This window comes from Rhipicephalus sanguineus, chromosome 10 (assembly GCF_013339695.2).
Source record: "Rhipicephalus sanguineus isolate Rsan-2018 chromosome 10, BIME_Rsan_1.4, whole genome shotgun sequence".
NCBI classification, from domain to species: Eukaryota; Metazoa; Arthropoda; class Arachnida; order Ixodida; family Ixodidae; genus Rhipicephalus; species Rhipicephalus sanguineus.
The window spans coordinates 149,561,236-149,573,426 of record NC_051185.1 but is presented as its reverse complement, the minus strand read 5'-3'; the positions used below and the strand labels follow the sequence as shown (position 1 = coordinate 149,573,426).

Sequence of the window (12,191 nt, the reverse complement as noted above, 5' to 3'; positions counted from 1 at the left end):
GCTCATGGTGCATTCGCGGCCGCTTCGCGGGCTCGATATACACCAAAAATTGGCATTGCACGACGCGACTGTATGACGAACGTAAATTAGATGTACTAACATGAAAACCATGACATGCATGTCATGTATGTCATGATTTACATGCCACGCTCATGGTGCATTCGCGGCCGTTTCGCTGGCTTGATATACACCAAAATTGGTATTGCGCGACGCGACTGTACGATTAACGTAAATTAGAGGTGGTAACATGAAAATCATGACACGCGTGTCATGCACGACATAATTTACATGCCACGCTCATGACGCACTCGCGGCCGTTTCGCTAGGTTGATATACACCAAAATTAGTATTGCGCGATGTGACTGTATCAAGAATATGAATAACAGGTGGTAACATGAAAACCATGACATGCATGTCATGTACGACATGATTTACATGGCACGCTCATGCTGCGCTCGCGGCCGTTTCGCTAGATTGATATTCGCCGAAATTGGTATTGCGCGATGTGACTGTATGGAGAACGTAAATGACAGGTGGTAACATGAAAACCATGACATGCATGTCATGTATGACATGATTTACATGCCACGTTCATGGTGGACTCGCGGCCATTTCGCTCGTTTGATATACACCAAAATTGGTATTGTGCGATGTGACTGTATGACGAACATAAATGACAGGTCCTAGCATGCGAATTATGTTATGCATGTCATGTACGGTATGATTAACATGACAGTGTTATGGTGCGCTTCCGGCCGTTTAGATAACTGGATATATACCAAAATTGGTATTGCATGACAGGAGTGCGTGATGAACATAAATCACCGGTCATGCAGTGTATATACCAGAATATAAGTTTCATTGGCATGGTATATACCACATTGTGCATGCACGCGTGCATGGCAAACATGCGATATATGGTGAACTAGATGCCATCGGCATGAATGATTTCATTCGGCTCAAAAATAAACAAGGCGATGTATGCAGCTCTTTGCTGGCTGCTTCGCATTACATCGATTCCCACAGTGCGTGGGATCTGCCGGATTTTTTGTGTTTTTAATTTTTTCGTAACACGTACATATCCGTACTGCCCTGATGCTTCCACTGCACTGTATCGCACGCTCCATACGACACGCTTAATTTTGTACGTGCATGAAAGTACGCGTAAGAAGTATCAAAGTATACAACATTTCTCTCCGCTCTACCTCGAGAAAGGCAAATCTTAAGGAGCTAAACTTTCGAAAATCTGACTCGCCCATTTAAGCGACGTGACGGAAGCTCTCGTATTTTACACCTTGCCATATTCCTTTCCTTTATCTCACTTATTTTTTCCTGTTCACAAACATGAACCGAATATTTCTTACCATCTTAAAATGCCATCTGACAAGCAAACCTTCAAATCTGAGACGTAGCCAACTGCGCCAGACCAGCTCATCGTTGACCGGAGTCTTTCTTCCGTAACACGTCGACAAAGTATTTTTTTCCAGTGCGTGGGTGAGGCAAGACGTCAATATGCTTTTTCATGAGTGCGCTGATTGAAGCAGGAATAGAGACTTCTTCCATGTTGTTTCGGACATCCAACACACGTGGCGCTCCAATCACTGGCGACGGGTATCTAAAAACCTACTGTTACTGTTGTTTGCAAATTCATGCGTCGTCGTCACCGTGGTTGTGGCGCGCAAATCCCCGCAGTGTAGGTTTTTTCTCTGTTTCTCTTAACATCCGCCTTTAAACACCTTCTTTTATTGGGGCTGTACAAAAGATGACAGTGCACAGGAAAATTTGGTAGTTAGACCTTGCAATTTTTAACTTGCGATATCTTCCTTTCTTTGTCGTAGCCTGAGACGTAGCTCACAGACAGGCCGTAGCCAGGAATTTTTTTCGGGGAGGGCCCACTTGATCAAAACCTTGACTATTTGAGAAAAACGCCTATTTTCATTATTTATTTTTGATAAAAACACCTACTTAACCAAAATTTTGAGGGAGAAACCCTAGCCCCCCCCCCCCCCCGGCTATGGGCCTGCTTACAGAGATGGGACGGCGGTCAGGAATAGACCATGTAATCTCAACAATTCCGTCGGAAATCAACGCGAAAAATCTTTAGCAAATTATTCTGAAAGTTGAAAATAAAGAGACCGCACTTACATCAGTGGAGATGTTTGTGGGCCGAAGAATATCTCCCTCGAAGTTTCCTCCTGTTTCCAAGGCCAGCACTCCTGCACATTAGCGATACAATGCACCTAGTTATACAGACAAGAAGACGCCTTATGCTATGCGTGCGTCATCCGTTAGTCAGGCGCCCATCGCGCACCGCACATATGGAATTAGTACGGCGATCGAGGTCAATAGTTAAACCCCATGCAGCGTGTCACTACGGCACGTTATTAAGGCGAAAGGCTTAGATTTCTCATGAAACGCGAAAAGCGACCGTCGGCGTCAACACGAACAGCCCAAAGAGTATCACAGGATCTCCGATGACGTCACGAGGACGACACACGTGGCACCTTCATGACGCCACCGATCGATACATTTCTGGCGCTATAATGACGTCACATAACATGACGTCATGTGATAGCATCATCACGTAGGTCAATATCATCGCGTGAGAAGACAACGAAGAATAAAAAGTTGTGTAGCGATTGCTTTAGTTCACGGTGTAAGATATATACTGTTTAGGTGGCGACACTTTTCGGCTTGCATGCAGAGCGCCTAAAGTAACAACGGCGCGCGTACGTTGGTCTGGTGACCGCAGCGGGTATCTACGCAACTTAAAGATAGAAAATGCTTTCTGCGCCGTTGCTATGGCAACCGACGTGATCGACGGCAACGCCAGCGTCCGCCGCAAGTATCTTTTTCACGCTCGCGAAAAACGCCGTATGCGTTTCCAAATTTAGTTGCTGGCGTGCCATATCCGCGTTCGCTGACTAGGAAATTCAGATTTTCCGCGGATCGCCAGTTGCTACGGGAACGCATTTTTGTGTTTTAGTTGCATCATCCCGCCGATAGGTATCCGCTGCCGTCAGCCGACCGATGGGCGCTCGGCGTTGTTACTTTATCTGGTCGATCGCGTCTCGCGACTGTCCTCACCTAAAGAGTATATATCTTACGCCGCCATTTATTCTAAATCCTGCGCTAAATGCAGCTCCGGAAGTGCGTAGCCCAGGCGATTCCCGTTCGTAGAGTTCCCACTGATCCGTTTCTTCTCACTGATCCGAGTCTTCCTCGCAATCTTGCGCGCGACATGCGCGCTACTTTTTGCTGCGCTTTATCGACTTCCTATTTGTTGCGGCAGTTCAGATACGTGTCGTCTGCAGCGAGTTCCGTCAGGTTGTTTGCCCCTTCAGATGTAGCGACGAAGCGTCGGAGAAGCACCGGTGGGAGGAGCAATGGCACGCTTGGCGAGGCGCGGGTGTCAGCCGCATGTTTTCAAAGCGTTTTTAGCGATTTTCAGTTAACTACTGCGATTACTTCCGGGTTATTTCTGTCAATTATATTATTTTAGACCCTGTTCGTTTATTTTAACCCGGTTTTGCGCATTGCTAGCCTTGTTTTAGGCCTGTATTGAGCATTTGATTGTGAATGCGATCACACCACATGAGATCTACGCACGACAAGCCGGGTCTCTGAAGTGCGACGCACTTAAAATGAGATGGTTGTCACCTTTGAGTCGTCTTAGCAGAATGCATAAGGGATCTTGTTACTTTACTGTCTCTCTTATGGATGTAAGAAGAAAACGTGAGTCTTTCTCGGAAGCTATGAGGCACTCGTATGGGAAAACAACGTGTTGAAGGAAGGCAGGAAAGCCCTTGTTTTCCTAGTTTTCGAAAAGAGCTTAACATTCATCTCGAAATTTTAAGCACGGCCGTAGAATAAGCTCCTCGTCTCCAGTTGAAGCCATAGCGCCGATAAGACAGGGACCCCAGAAAGAGGACGGGGCGTGCGCTACTCACAACTGAATCTTCATTTCGGAAGACATGTACTTATACAGCAATGAAAAAACCGCAACCGTCACCACAAAACCGTATCACACGCGCAAGCCTACATCATCCAGATACGCGATTTCCTTTGCACTAAGAGCAATCGAGGGTGTAGTAACACAATTGGTATCTTCTTTAGCAATGAACCAGGCTTCGACAATCTCCCGCGTATCCTTATCAAAATTCCTATACAGAGCTACACACTCATTGAACAAAGGTCGGCAGCCACAGTCATTACAATGCACTGATGCATGCCCGTCGCGGTAACAGTTAAGCTTCTGTTTGTGCTCTCTGAGCCTACCATTCAGGCATCTGCCCGTCTGCCCGATATATACCTTGCCGCACGAAAACGGGAATCTATAAACAACACTTTGAGCACAGGCCACGAAAGTGCACGCACTGGTGCTTCTTCTCGCATAATCGGCGTTTCTTGTGGAAGGGGTCGGTAACCTTACAAAAGCTCACTCATTTTTGTGGAGCTGAAAACACCACATCTACTTCCGCTTTGCTGGCTACCTTCTTAAGGTTGTGGGATAAACCATGCATATATGGCACGGATACTAACTTCCACCTTGATTGTTGATTGCTAAAGGAGATACAAATTGTGTTAGCGCACCCTCAATTGCTCTTAATGCAAAGGAAATCGCGTATCTGGATGATGCAGGCTTGCGCGTGTGATACGGTTTTGTGGTGATGGTCGCGGTTTTTTCATTGCTGTATAAGTGCATGTCTTCCGAAATAAAGATTCAGTTGTGAGTAGCGCACGTCCCGTCCTCTTTCTGTGGTCCCTGTCTTATCGGCGCTATGGCTTGAATGAACGTAACGAACCAACTAGCCCAAAAGTCTGTTCTCTCGTCTCCAGTATCGCGACATGTAGTACAGCTAGAAAAATCGGTAAGCCGTCTCAAATAACCATGCAGGTACATGAGCAGCCGGTGTCCTCATTTGTTATCGGAAGAATGCGTACTCTAGGTGATATCGCTGTGGTTATTCGGGGGACTTTGAGGCGGAGGCCATACGACCAAAAGATAGTGTGCAAACGTCAAATTTTGTAACTTGATTGCTCTTCAAAAGTTTAAGCCTCTAAGGCTCAGTTGGAATATAAGATTTATAGGTCTGTGGGCAACCCATGGTTTAAAAAAAGCTGTTCCTTTTCTGCTACAACCCATCTTTTGCATCTGCTCTACATATTCTGGCAATCTGGTAGACTAAACAAAATTAGACCACGTGTGAACAAAGAAATAACAGAGTCGATTGTGCTGCTCCTGTCATTTGCTGTGCTGGCTTCCAATGGCGTAAATCCAGAAAAATCACAAGGGGGGACACACATCAGACCATGGCGGCCATTTTGTTTTATACATAAGGGTTGTACTTTTATTTACATAAAAATTAAACCATGCTTTGAAATAAAATTTATAAACCGAGCATGGGGTCCCAGCTCGAGCATTGTTCTATTCAGTCTTCTTTGAACCTGTCGAGCGGCTTTTGCGATTTTTATAGTCTGACACAGCTGATGGGTATTGAATACAGGTACACACTAAAAAATAAACAGCCTTTACAAATAGTTGAATGCGCTATACTTAACTGTCAAGTAATTAAAAAACGCCAGGCCTGCGCTGAAACCGCAGCACACTCACAGCGAAAGCTGGAAGAGCGGCGTTTCTAGAGCCCGTTGTAAGCTCTCTTCGGGCTACAATACAATTACACTAGAAAGGTACCCACTACGCCATTAATCGCAATTTTTGTGAAGTTGGGAAGCACCTACTAAGCCATTATTCGTCATTCTGCGGAGAAACGAGGCATCAGCTGCACGTCTGTAAGGCATTATGTGCACTTTGTTGACGCGACGACTGATGACTATGAAGAATTACGGCGCAGCCCTTTGTAATGGGTTGGAAGCTTTAAACGGCCCACCAGTTATGTAATTTGCATTGGGTGACGCCCGGTCGCTATTTCCCTCTCCCGTCATGCTGTATAACATACGTTGACGTGAGAGAGAGACGGGGGGGGGGGGGGGGGGGGCGAAGAACCTTACTGAGATCCCGAGGAAATGGATCATGCGCTTATGGGTTTCCTTGGCAACCAACACAAGTGCACTTGCGAGGAACCCACTACGCTATAAATCATTGTAATTTTACTGAGACCCCGAGGAAATGGATCATGCGCTTATGGGCTTCCTTGGCAACCAATGTAAGTGCACTTGCGAGGAACCCACTACGCTCTAAATTATTGTAATTTTACTGAGACCCCGAGGAAATGGATCATGCGCTTATGGGCTTCCTTGGCAACCAATACAAGTGCACTTGCGAGGAACCCACTACGCTATAAATCATTGTAATTTTTTAGAAGTAGGGCAGCAGGCACTGTGCCTTTTTTCGTCATTCTACGGAGAGCCGTGGTACCTGCTAAACGCATGTAAGGCATTATGCGCACATTGTTGATGCTGTGCCTGATGACGACGAAGAATTATGGCAGAGCTCTTTGTAATGGGTTGGAAGCATTCAACAACCTACTCGTTGCGCATTTCGCATTGTGTGACGCCTGGTTACAGAATTCGCGTTGTGCGACGCTTGGTGCTTATTTTACTCTTTTACCACGCTATATTGCATATGCTAATGTGGTTCCTTCCCGACATGATGCCTGTATAGGACCTTTTTGCAAAGCAGTTTCAGGCACCGGCATGGCTCAGAGGTTGAATACTGGGCTCACACGCAGAGGGCCCAGGTTCGAACCTCATTCCATCCTGGAATTTTTTTCTTATTTCGCTTTTTTTCTTATTTCGAGCGATACTGGTTACGGACACCGGCGGCGGCGGCGGCGGCGGACAACTACGGCACCAAAAACGGCCGGTGAAATGATCTCATAACAGCTTTCGCTGTACAAAATGTATGATGTTCTAAAGCTGAATCTCACTTGCAAGGGGTGTCCCCCAGCCTGAACCCAAGGAAGGTCACGACCCTTCTGACCCCCCCCCCCCCTCATGATATACGCCAATGCTGGCTTCTTTCACCGTGCAGAGGCAAAGTACATATTTTAGTTTTGTATCGAACATTTGAACTTTGACTATTCGGTATTGTGCTATATCTCTTGATGATGATGAAATAAACTTTTAATTTGCCAAAACAGTGTCCCCGAGCTCTTAAGCTTGGGGTCACTCTAGGTGGGAGGGTCCCTTAGTCCAGGTATCTCTTCGAACTAATTTTAAGTAATAAATTATTATGAATAATAAAGATAATATTAAATGCTAAATAGTTATTAAATTAAGTACGTCACAAACAAATTTTGTTCAAATGTATGAGCACAGATTTTTTTATATTTTGGGGCTATCATCATCATGCACACCTGAAATTTTAAAGACCGGGGCCCGTATTCACAAAAACGTCTTACGCTCAAAATTTTCGTGACAGGACATTTCAGCCAATCACGATACGGGACAAATCATTAGCGAAGCCGGCTGACCGATCAGAATACGCACTTACGAAAGAGAAGTCCGGTGAATTCGGTCCCAGTTGCAGAGTAATAGAAGGAATTCGGGACTGAAAGGTTGAAAGGGGATCGGATAGGGCGCTGCGTAGGTAAGGGCATCAGCTATCTTATCGACAGCAATATCGAGCTTTTTCATGAAAGCTTGTCATTTGCGCGGCAACCTGGTGGACGGTAGACATTTGTTGTAGCGCGGGTATTGAGCACGTTAGAAGTATACTACAGACTGTGCAGGCAACGCCTGGCATATTGTAGGTTATCGTGCTTTTCCGTGTGTATGGTAACGTCCGTTCAATCGAGGTTTCGACCCTACTGAGTAAGCGCAGATACGATACGCAATACAAAAGGGTATTCATCGTCACTTCGGCACTTGAACTCTGTGATACGTCCCGCAATATTCCGAGAATAAAACGTAGGTAGCTTGCCTCATAGTTTCATGCCACATTGTTCGGGTTCACACCTACTGATCGCAATAACTCAGGGTACGTAGCCCATACCGATATCACTGAAGATATAGAATTGTTGCTCTCTGGGAAATGGTGATATAAAGACCGCTATCAGAAGCGTTGTTTTTAAAAGCCGCTGCTGTAGTTCAGTAGCCAGACTTTAAGGAGGAAAGGTGTCCTTACTCTTTTTTGCTGCACATGTGGCTCTCACAAGTATAACTATCTTTAGAGAGGCACGTTGACTTTCTTTAGGAGAGTCGTGGGAAACACGACTCTCCTAAAGAGAGTTAGGTTGTCTTTTTAACGAGAGTTCTACGAGGGCTATTCAAAAAGTGAGGGCCGCTTGCTAATATTTAAATGTTTACACATTAGAATGAAGATTTAATTGTCCGGCGCCATCTGTTAATTATTCGCGAAGGTACTAAAGTTGCTGTTCTGACTCAGTAGTCGTCTGCTTGTCGGGGAATGCAAACGACAATGTCTGCGAAAAACGTTGCTCGCGCCTGTTGTGAAGTGCGAGCTGTAATTCAATTTTTGCTTGCAAAAGGATCGTCAACTTCTCAAGTGTATGCGGAATTGTACCTAGTTTATGGACATGAAGTCATCAGTCAAGGAAAGATAATAAAATCGTGTTGAGACTTCACAAATGGCCGCAAAAATGTGCACGACTAAAAGCGGAGTGGAAGGGTCAGAATCCAGACCAATGAAACTGTTCGACAAGTGGACCAGGTATTGCGATTAGATCGACGACTGATAGTTAGTCTCTGTCGGACGAATTTCCTCTTCTCAGCCGCACTACCATTTGCACGATTGTAACTGAAACGCCGTGATATCACTGTGTGTACAATGTGGGTACTAAAAATGCTTACCGACCAACTCAAACAGCAAAGAATTCCCAGGCGGCGAGCTTCTATGCAGAGGGACTAAGAAACTGGTGCAGCGGTACGAAAAGTGCTTAGAATTTAACGGTGATTATGTAGAAAAGTGAAGTTGTCTTGTGCTAAACTGAGCCAGCCAATGAAAGCTTTTACTAACGAAGATTTATTTTGGGGGGACCAAACAGCCATTATTTTTTGAATAACCCTCGTGCATCCCACGACTCTCCCAAAGAGATTCAACCTGCCTCTCTAAAGAGAGTTATATATGTGAGAGTCACATGTGCAGCAAAAAAAGAGTCAAAGGACACCTTTTTTTTCTGCATGGCGCACAGCTGTTTTGCACAAAATGGCGGGTTCGAATGGCGTCCGCGTTCTGGTGAGGGCGAAAGGTGAAAGTGCTACTTGTCAGTCTTTGCTTTCGAATTTTCGAACACTTGTCATGGGCTGCAGTTTATTTGTCCTGCTATTTTGGCGCGCTAGAGATTATAAGAGCAATTCTTGGGTTACATGACTTCCCTTCACTTTTATTTCCTTATAGGCCCCCTCAAGCGGGGTATTACATAAGGGGTGGGTTTACAATTGGGTGACATATAAACATAATATTAATATATACACAATTAAACATATACAAAATTATACATATTAATATATACATTCATAAAATGACGAGTTGTGTTAAATCTTAGCAACGCAGGAGAAAAACGTGGACAAGAGTAACAACGTGATAGCTCTTCGCGCGTCGTGTTTCTACAGTGAATGCATATGCGAAACTAAAATTCCTCCGTCCTATGTACGCAAAAACTCCTAGCGCATATGTGCCACATAAACTGGGCAACTCAGCACCGGTCCACTAAAAATGAAGAATAGAACACATTAATTAAGATTTCTAGACACACGTAACCAATGATTGATAAATTTAAGGCTTTAATTAACCGTCGGGATTAATCCACTGGTTAACACCGGGACCTGACGTTTCAGCTTCGTTGGTTAACCATCTGTGCTTGGGCGGTGATTTTTAATTTCGCTTGTCCCTGTTTCTTGCACTGTTGTTGAGATTTAGCTTGGCGTCCTCGGTGCAGGTATGTCAGAAATTATATGGGGGTTTCCAACACCCCAAAGCAACGCTCGGAGGTGGAAGCAGAAGTGATGAACTCTGTAATAATCTTGACTAGCTGGACTTCATTAACATGCGCTTTCGTCGCTTTCGTCGGTAAGAAGCTTGGTAAGTGAAAAACACGCCAAAATAAAATGCTGTTGGCGACGCCACATTGATGTTCGCGCACCAATCGCAGTGACGTCATAGTTTTTTGACGGCACCTACCCGTACCTACGTAGTTACTAATCGGTAAATACGAAGTATATTGGCCTTTAAGTGAGGCACTGACTTAGCATGCCGAAATTCAGAAAATTTGAGTCGGTGTGGCCGAAATACGAATAAAACATTTTGAAATCCGTCATGTCCCCGCGCGGAGGTTTCGGCACGAACTTTAAAAATGAAACTTTGACCTTGATTTTTTCATCTATTAATGAGCCGATGATGGTGAAATTAAGGACAATAGAGTCTTAAGAGTATAACTTACCATTCTAAACTGATTCACTGCTTCACTTACCTGGATGCTTCCAGTGAGCCGCCCGCCGGGCCACAGGAGCAGCCTGTGGCCTCCATGCCATACAGGAAATAAGCGTCAGCGCAACAACGCTCAAAGCCTGTACAACGTGCATGATGGCGATTTTCTGTGCTCGCTACCGAAGCTCACTCTCTGTTTAGTTTAGATTCGCCACGGTGGACGCCATTTATAGGACGGTCGCCAAATCTTGCTCGCCGCGATTAGATAGCCATCACGCGCGCTGATCGGGGGCACGCTGGTGTTCAGTACATGTTACACTAAAAGATAAAGAAACGATTTCCCGACGATGTTGCAGAATGCACTCTCGCGATAAGGACACGCTGCCCACTGAGCGTTTCTATCTTTCGTTCCCCGCAGTTGCAATGGCAGTGTTCGCCGATGATTATGTCTAGCGACAGCAGAATCGTATACCTTGCAGGCTGTTTGAGTTCCTTTCTCGTCGTTCTATTGTAGCGGAATTTAAGTGACGCGGTTTTGAGCACTTACCCTCGGTACTTATGTGATTGTGGAGGTCGCATTTCACTCCAGGGAGATTAAGTAGATATTTCTTTAAACAGATCATTTAAACAGATAAACATATTAACCAGATCCCGCTAAGTGACCGCGGGCTCGTCTACCTTGAGCTTGAGAAAGTGCTCGGGACAGTGTTAACAGTGTTGTAACACTGTGAACACTGGAAAAGGAAAGCCTCCGGCTCATTTCTTCATTTGCATCTGCCTCGAATTTTCGGTCACGGACAAAGCCGGCACCGACACCGGAATTTCTGCGAAACGAGCTCTCTATATAACGCTGTCGCGTTAAACAAGCCCATGAAGAAGCCCTCAACATACAAACTGGATGATGTTTATCTTGACCACGTGTCGTCATACCGGTACCTATAGGCGTTACCATTTCTTTCAATCTAACATGGAATGTCCATATTAACGTCATCACGAACAATGCTAACCGTACATTGGGATACATACGTCGAAATTTTAGCAACGCCCCACTTTCCCTCAAGATGCTTCTTTATAAAACCCTTGTGCGCTCGAAATTGGAGTACGCTGCTGTCATCTGGAACCCTCACCGCGAAAACTTGATTAGGTGCCTTGAGCTAATTCAAAAAAACGCTGCACGTTTTATTCTATCGGATCACCGTACATCAAGCGTATCAGCAATGAAGCGCCATTTGTCACTGCAACCTTTATCACTGCGTCGCAAGTACTTCCGCCTTTGCCTTTTCCATAGGACCTAACGTCACCTATCACTGCGTAGTGAGCTCATTACGCCTCCCACATATCACTCCTCTCGGATTGACCACAAACACAAGATTAAGGGTACCTTCTGCTACACAAAACACATTTTCTTGCTCCTTCATACCGGTCACATCAAGCTATTGGAATCAGCTACCAAGTGACATCGTTTCCCTCTCTGATCACTCCCTCTTTCGTCATTCTTTATCAGCTCACCTACTTCGCGACAGCTCTCCCTAGTCATCCGATCTATTCCCCCTCCCTACGAATTTCTGCCTACACGTGTCAAGATGCCGGCGTTTTCCAGCAGATTACTGACTTTTTTGTGTGTCATTTCTCTTAATTTTACGTTTTGTTGCTAGAACTGTATAATTTTACCACATTCAGTATTTTCTTCTTGTGATTCCCTTATTTTTTACGTTTCACTTTTGTTGCTTTTCATTGAGTAGAGATGTTTTTTGCTTTAGTCTTGTTCATGTATAAAATAGCACGCTTTGTTTCGTTGTATTGTATTTTTCACGTTGTAACCCGCTCCCCTCTTTAACGT

General features: G+C 45.0%; 1 protein-coding gene across 1 annotated transcript in view; it reads right to left on the bottom strand.

The window, feature by feature from the left end:
• LOC119406816 (astacin-like metalloprotease toxin 5) overlaps nucleotides 1-10,582 on the bottom strand; it is a 33,201-nt gene extending 22,619 nt beyond the window's left edge. Inside the window, exons 1-2 of the mRNA XM_037673550.2 lie at nucleotides 10,395-10,582; nucleotides 2,146-2,216 (exon numbers count right to left, since the gene is read on the bottom strand). Of these exons, the coding sequence (XP_037529478.1) occupies nucleotides 2,146-2,216; nucleotides 10,395-10,506 (183 nt within the window). The 5' untranslated portion in view covers nucleotides 10,507-10,582. The remainder of the gene's footprint in view (nucleotides 1-2,145; nucleotides 2,217-10,394) is intronic.
• Between the last annotated feature and the right edge of the window lie 1,609 nt (nucleotides 10,583-12,191).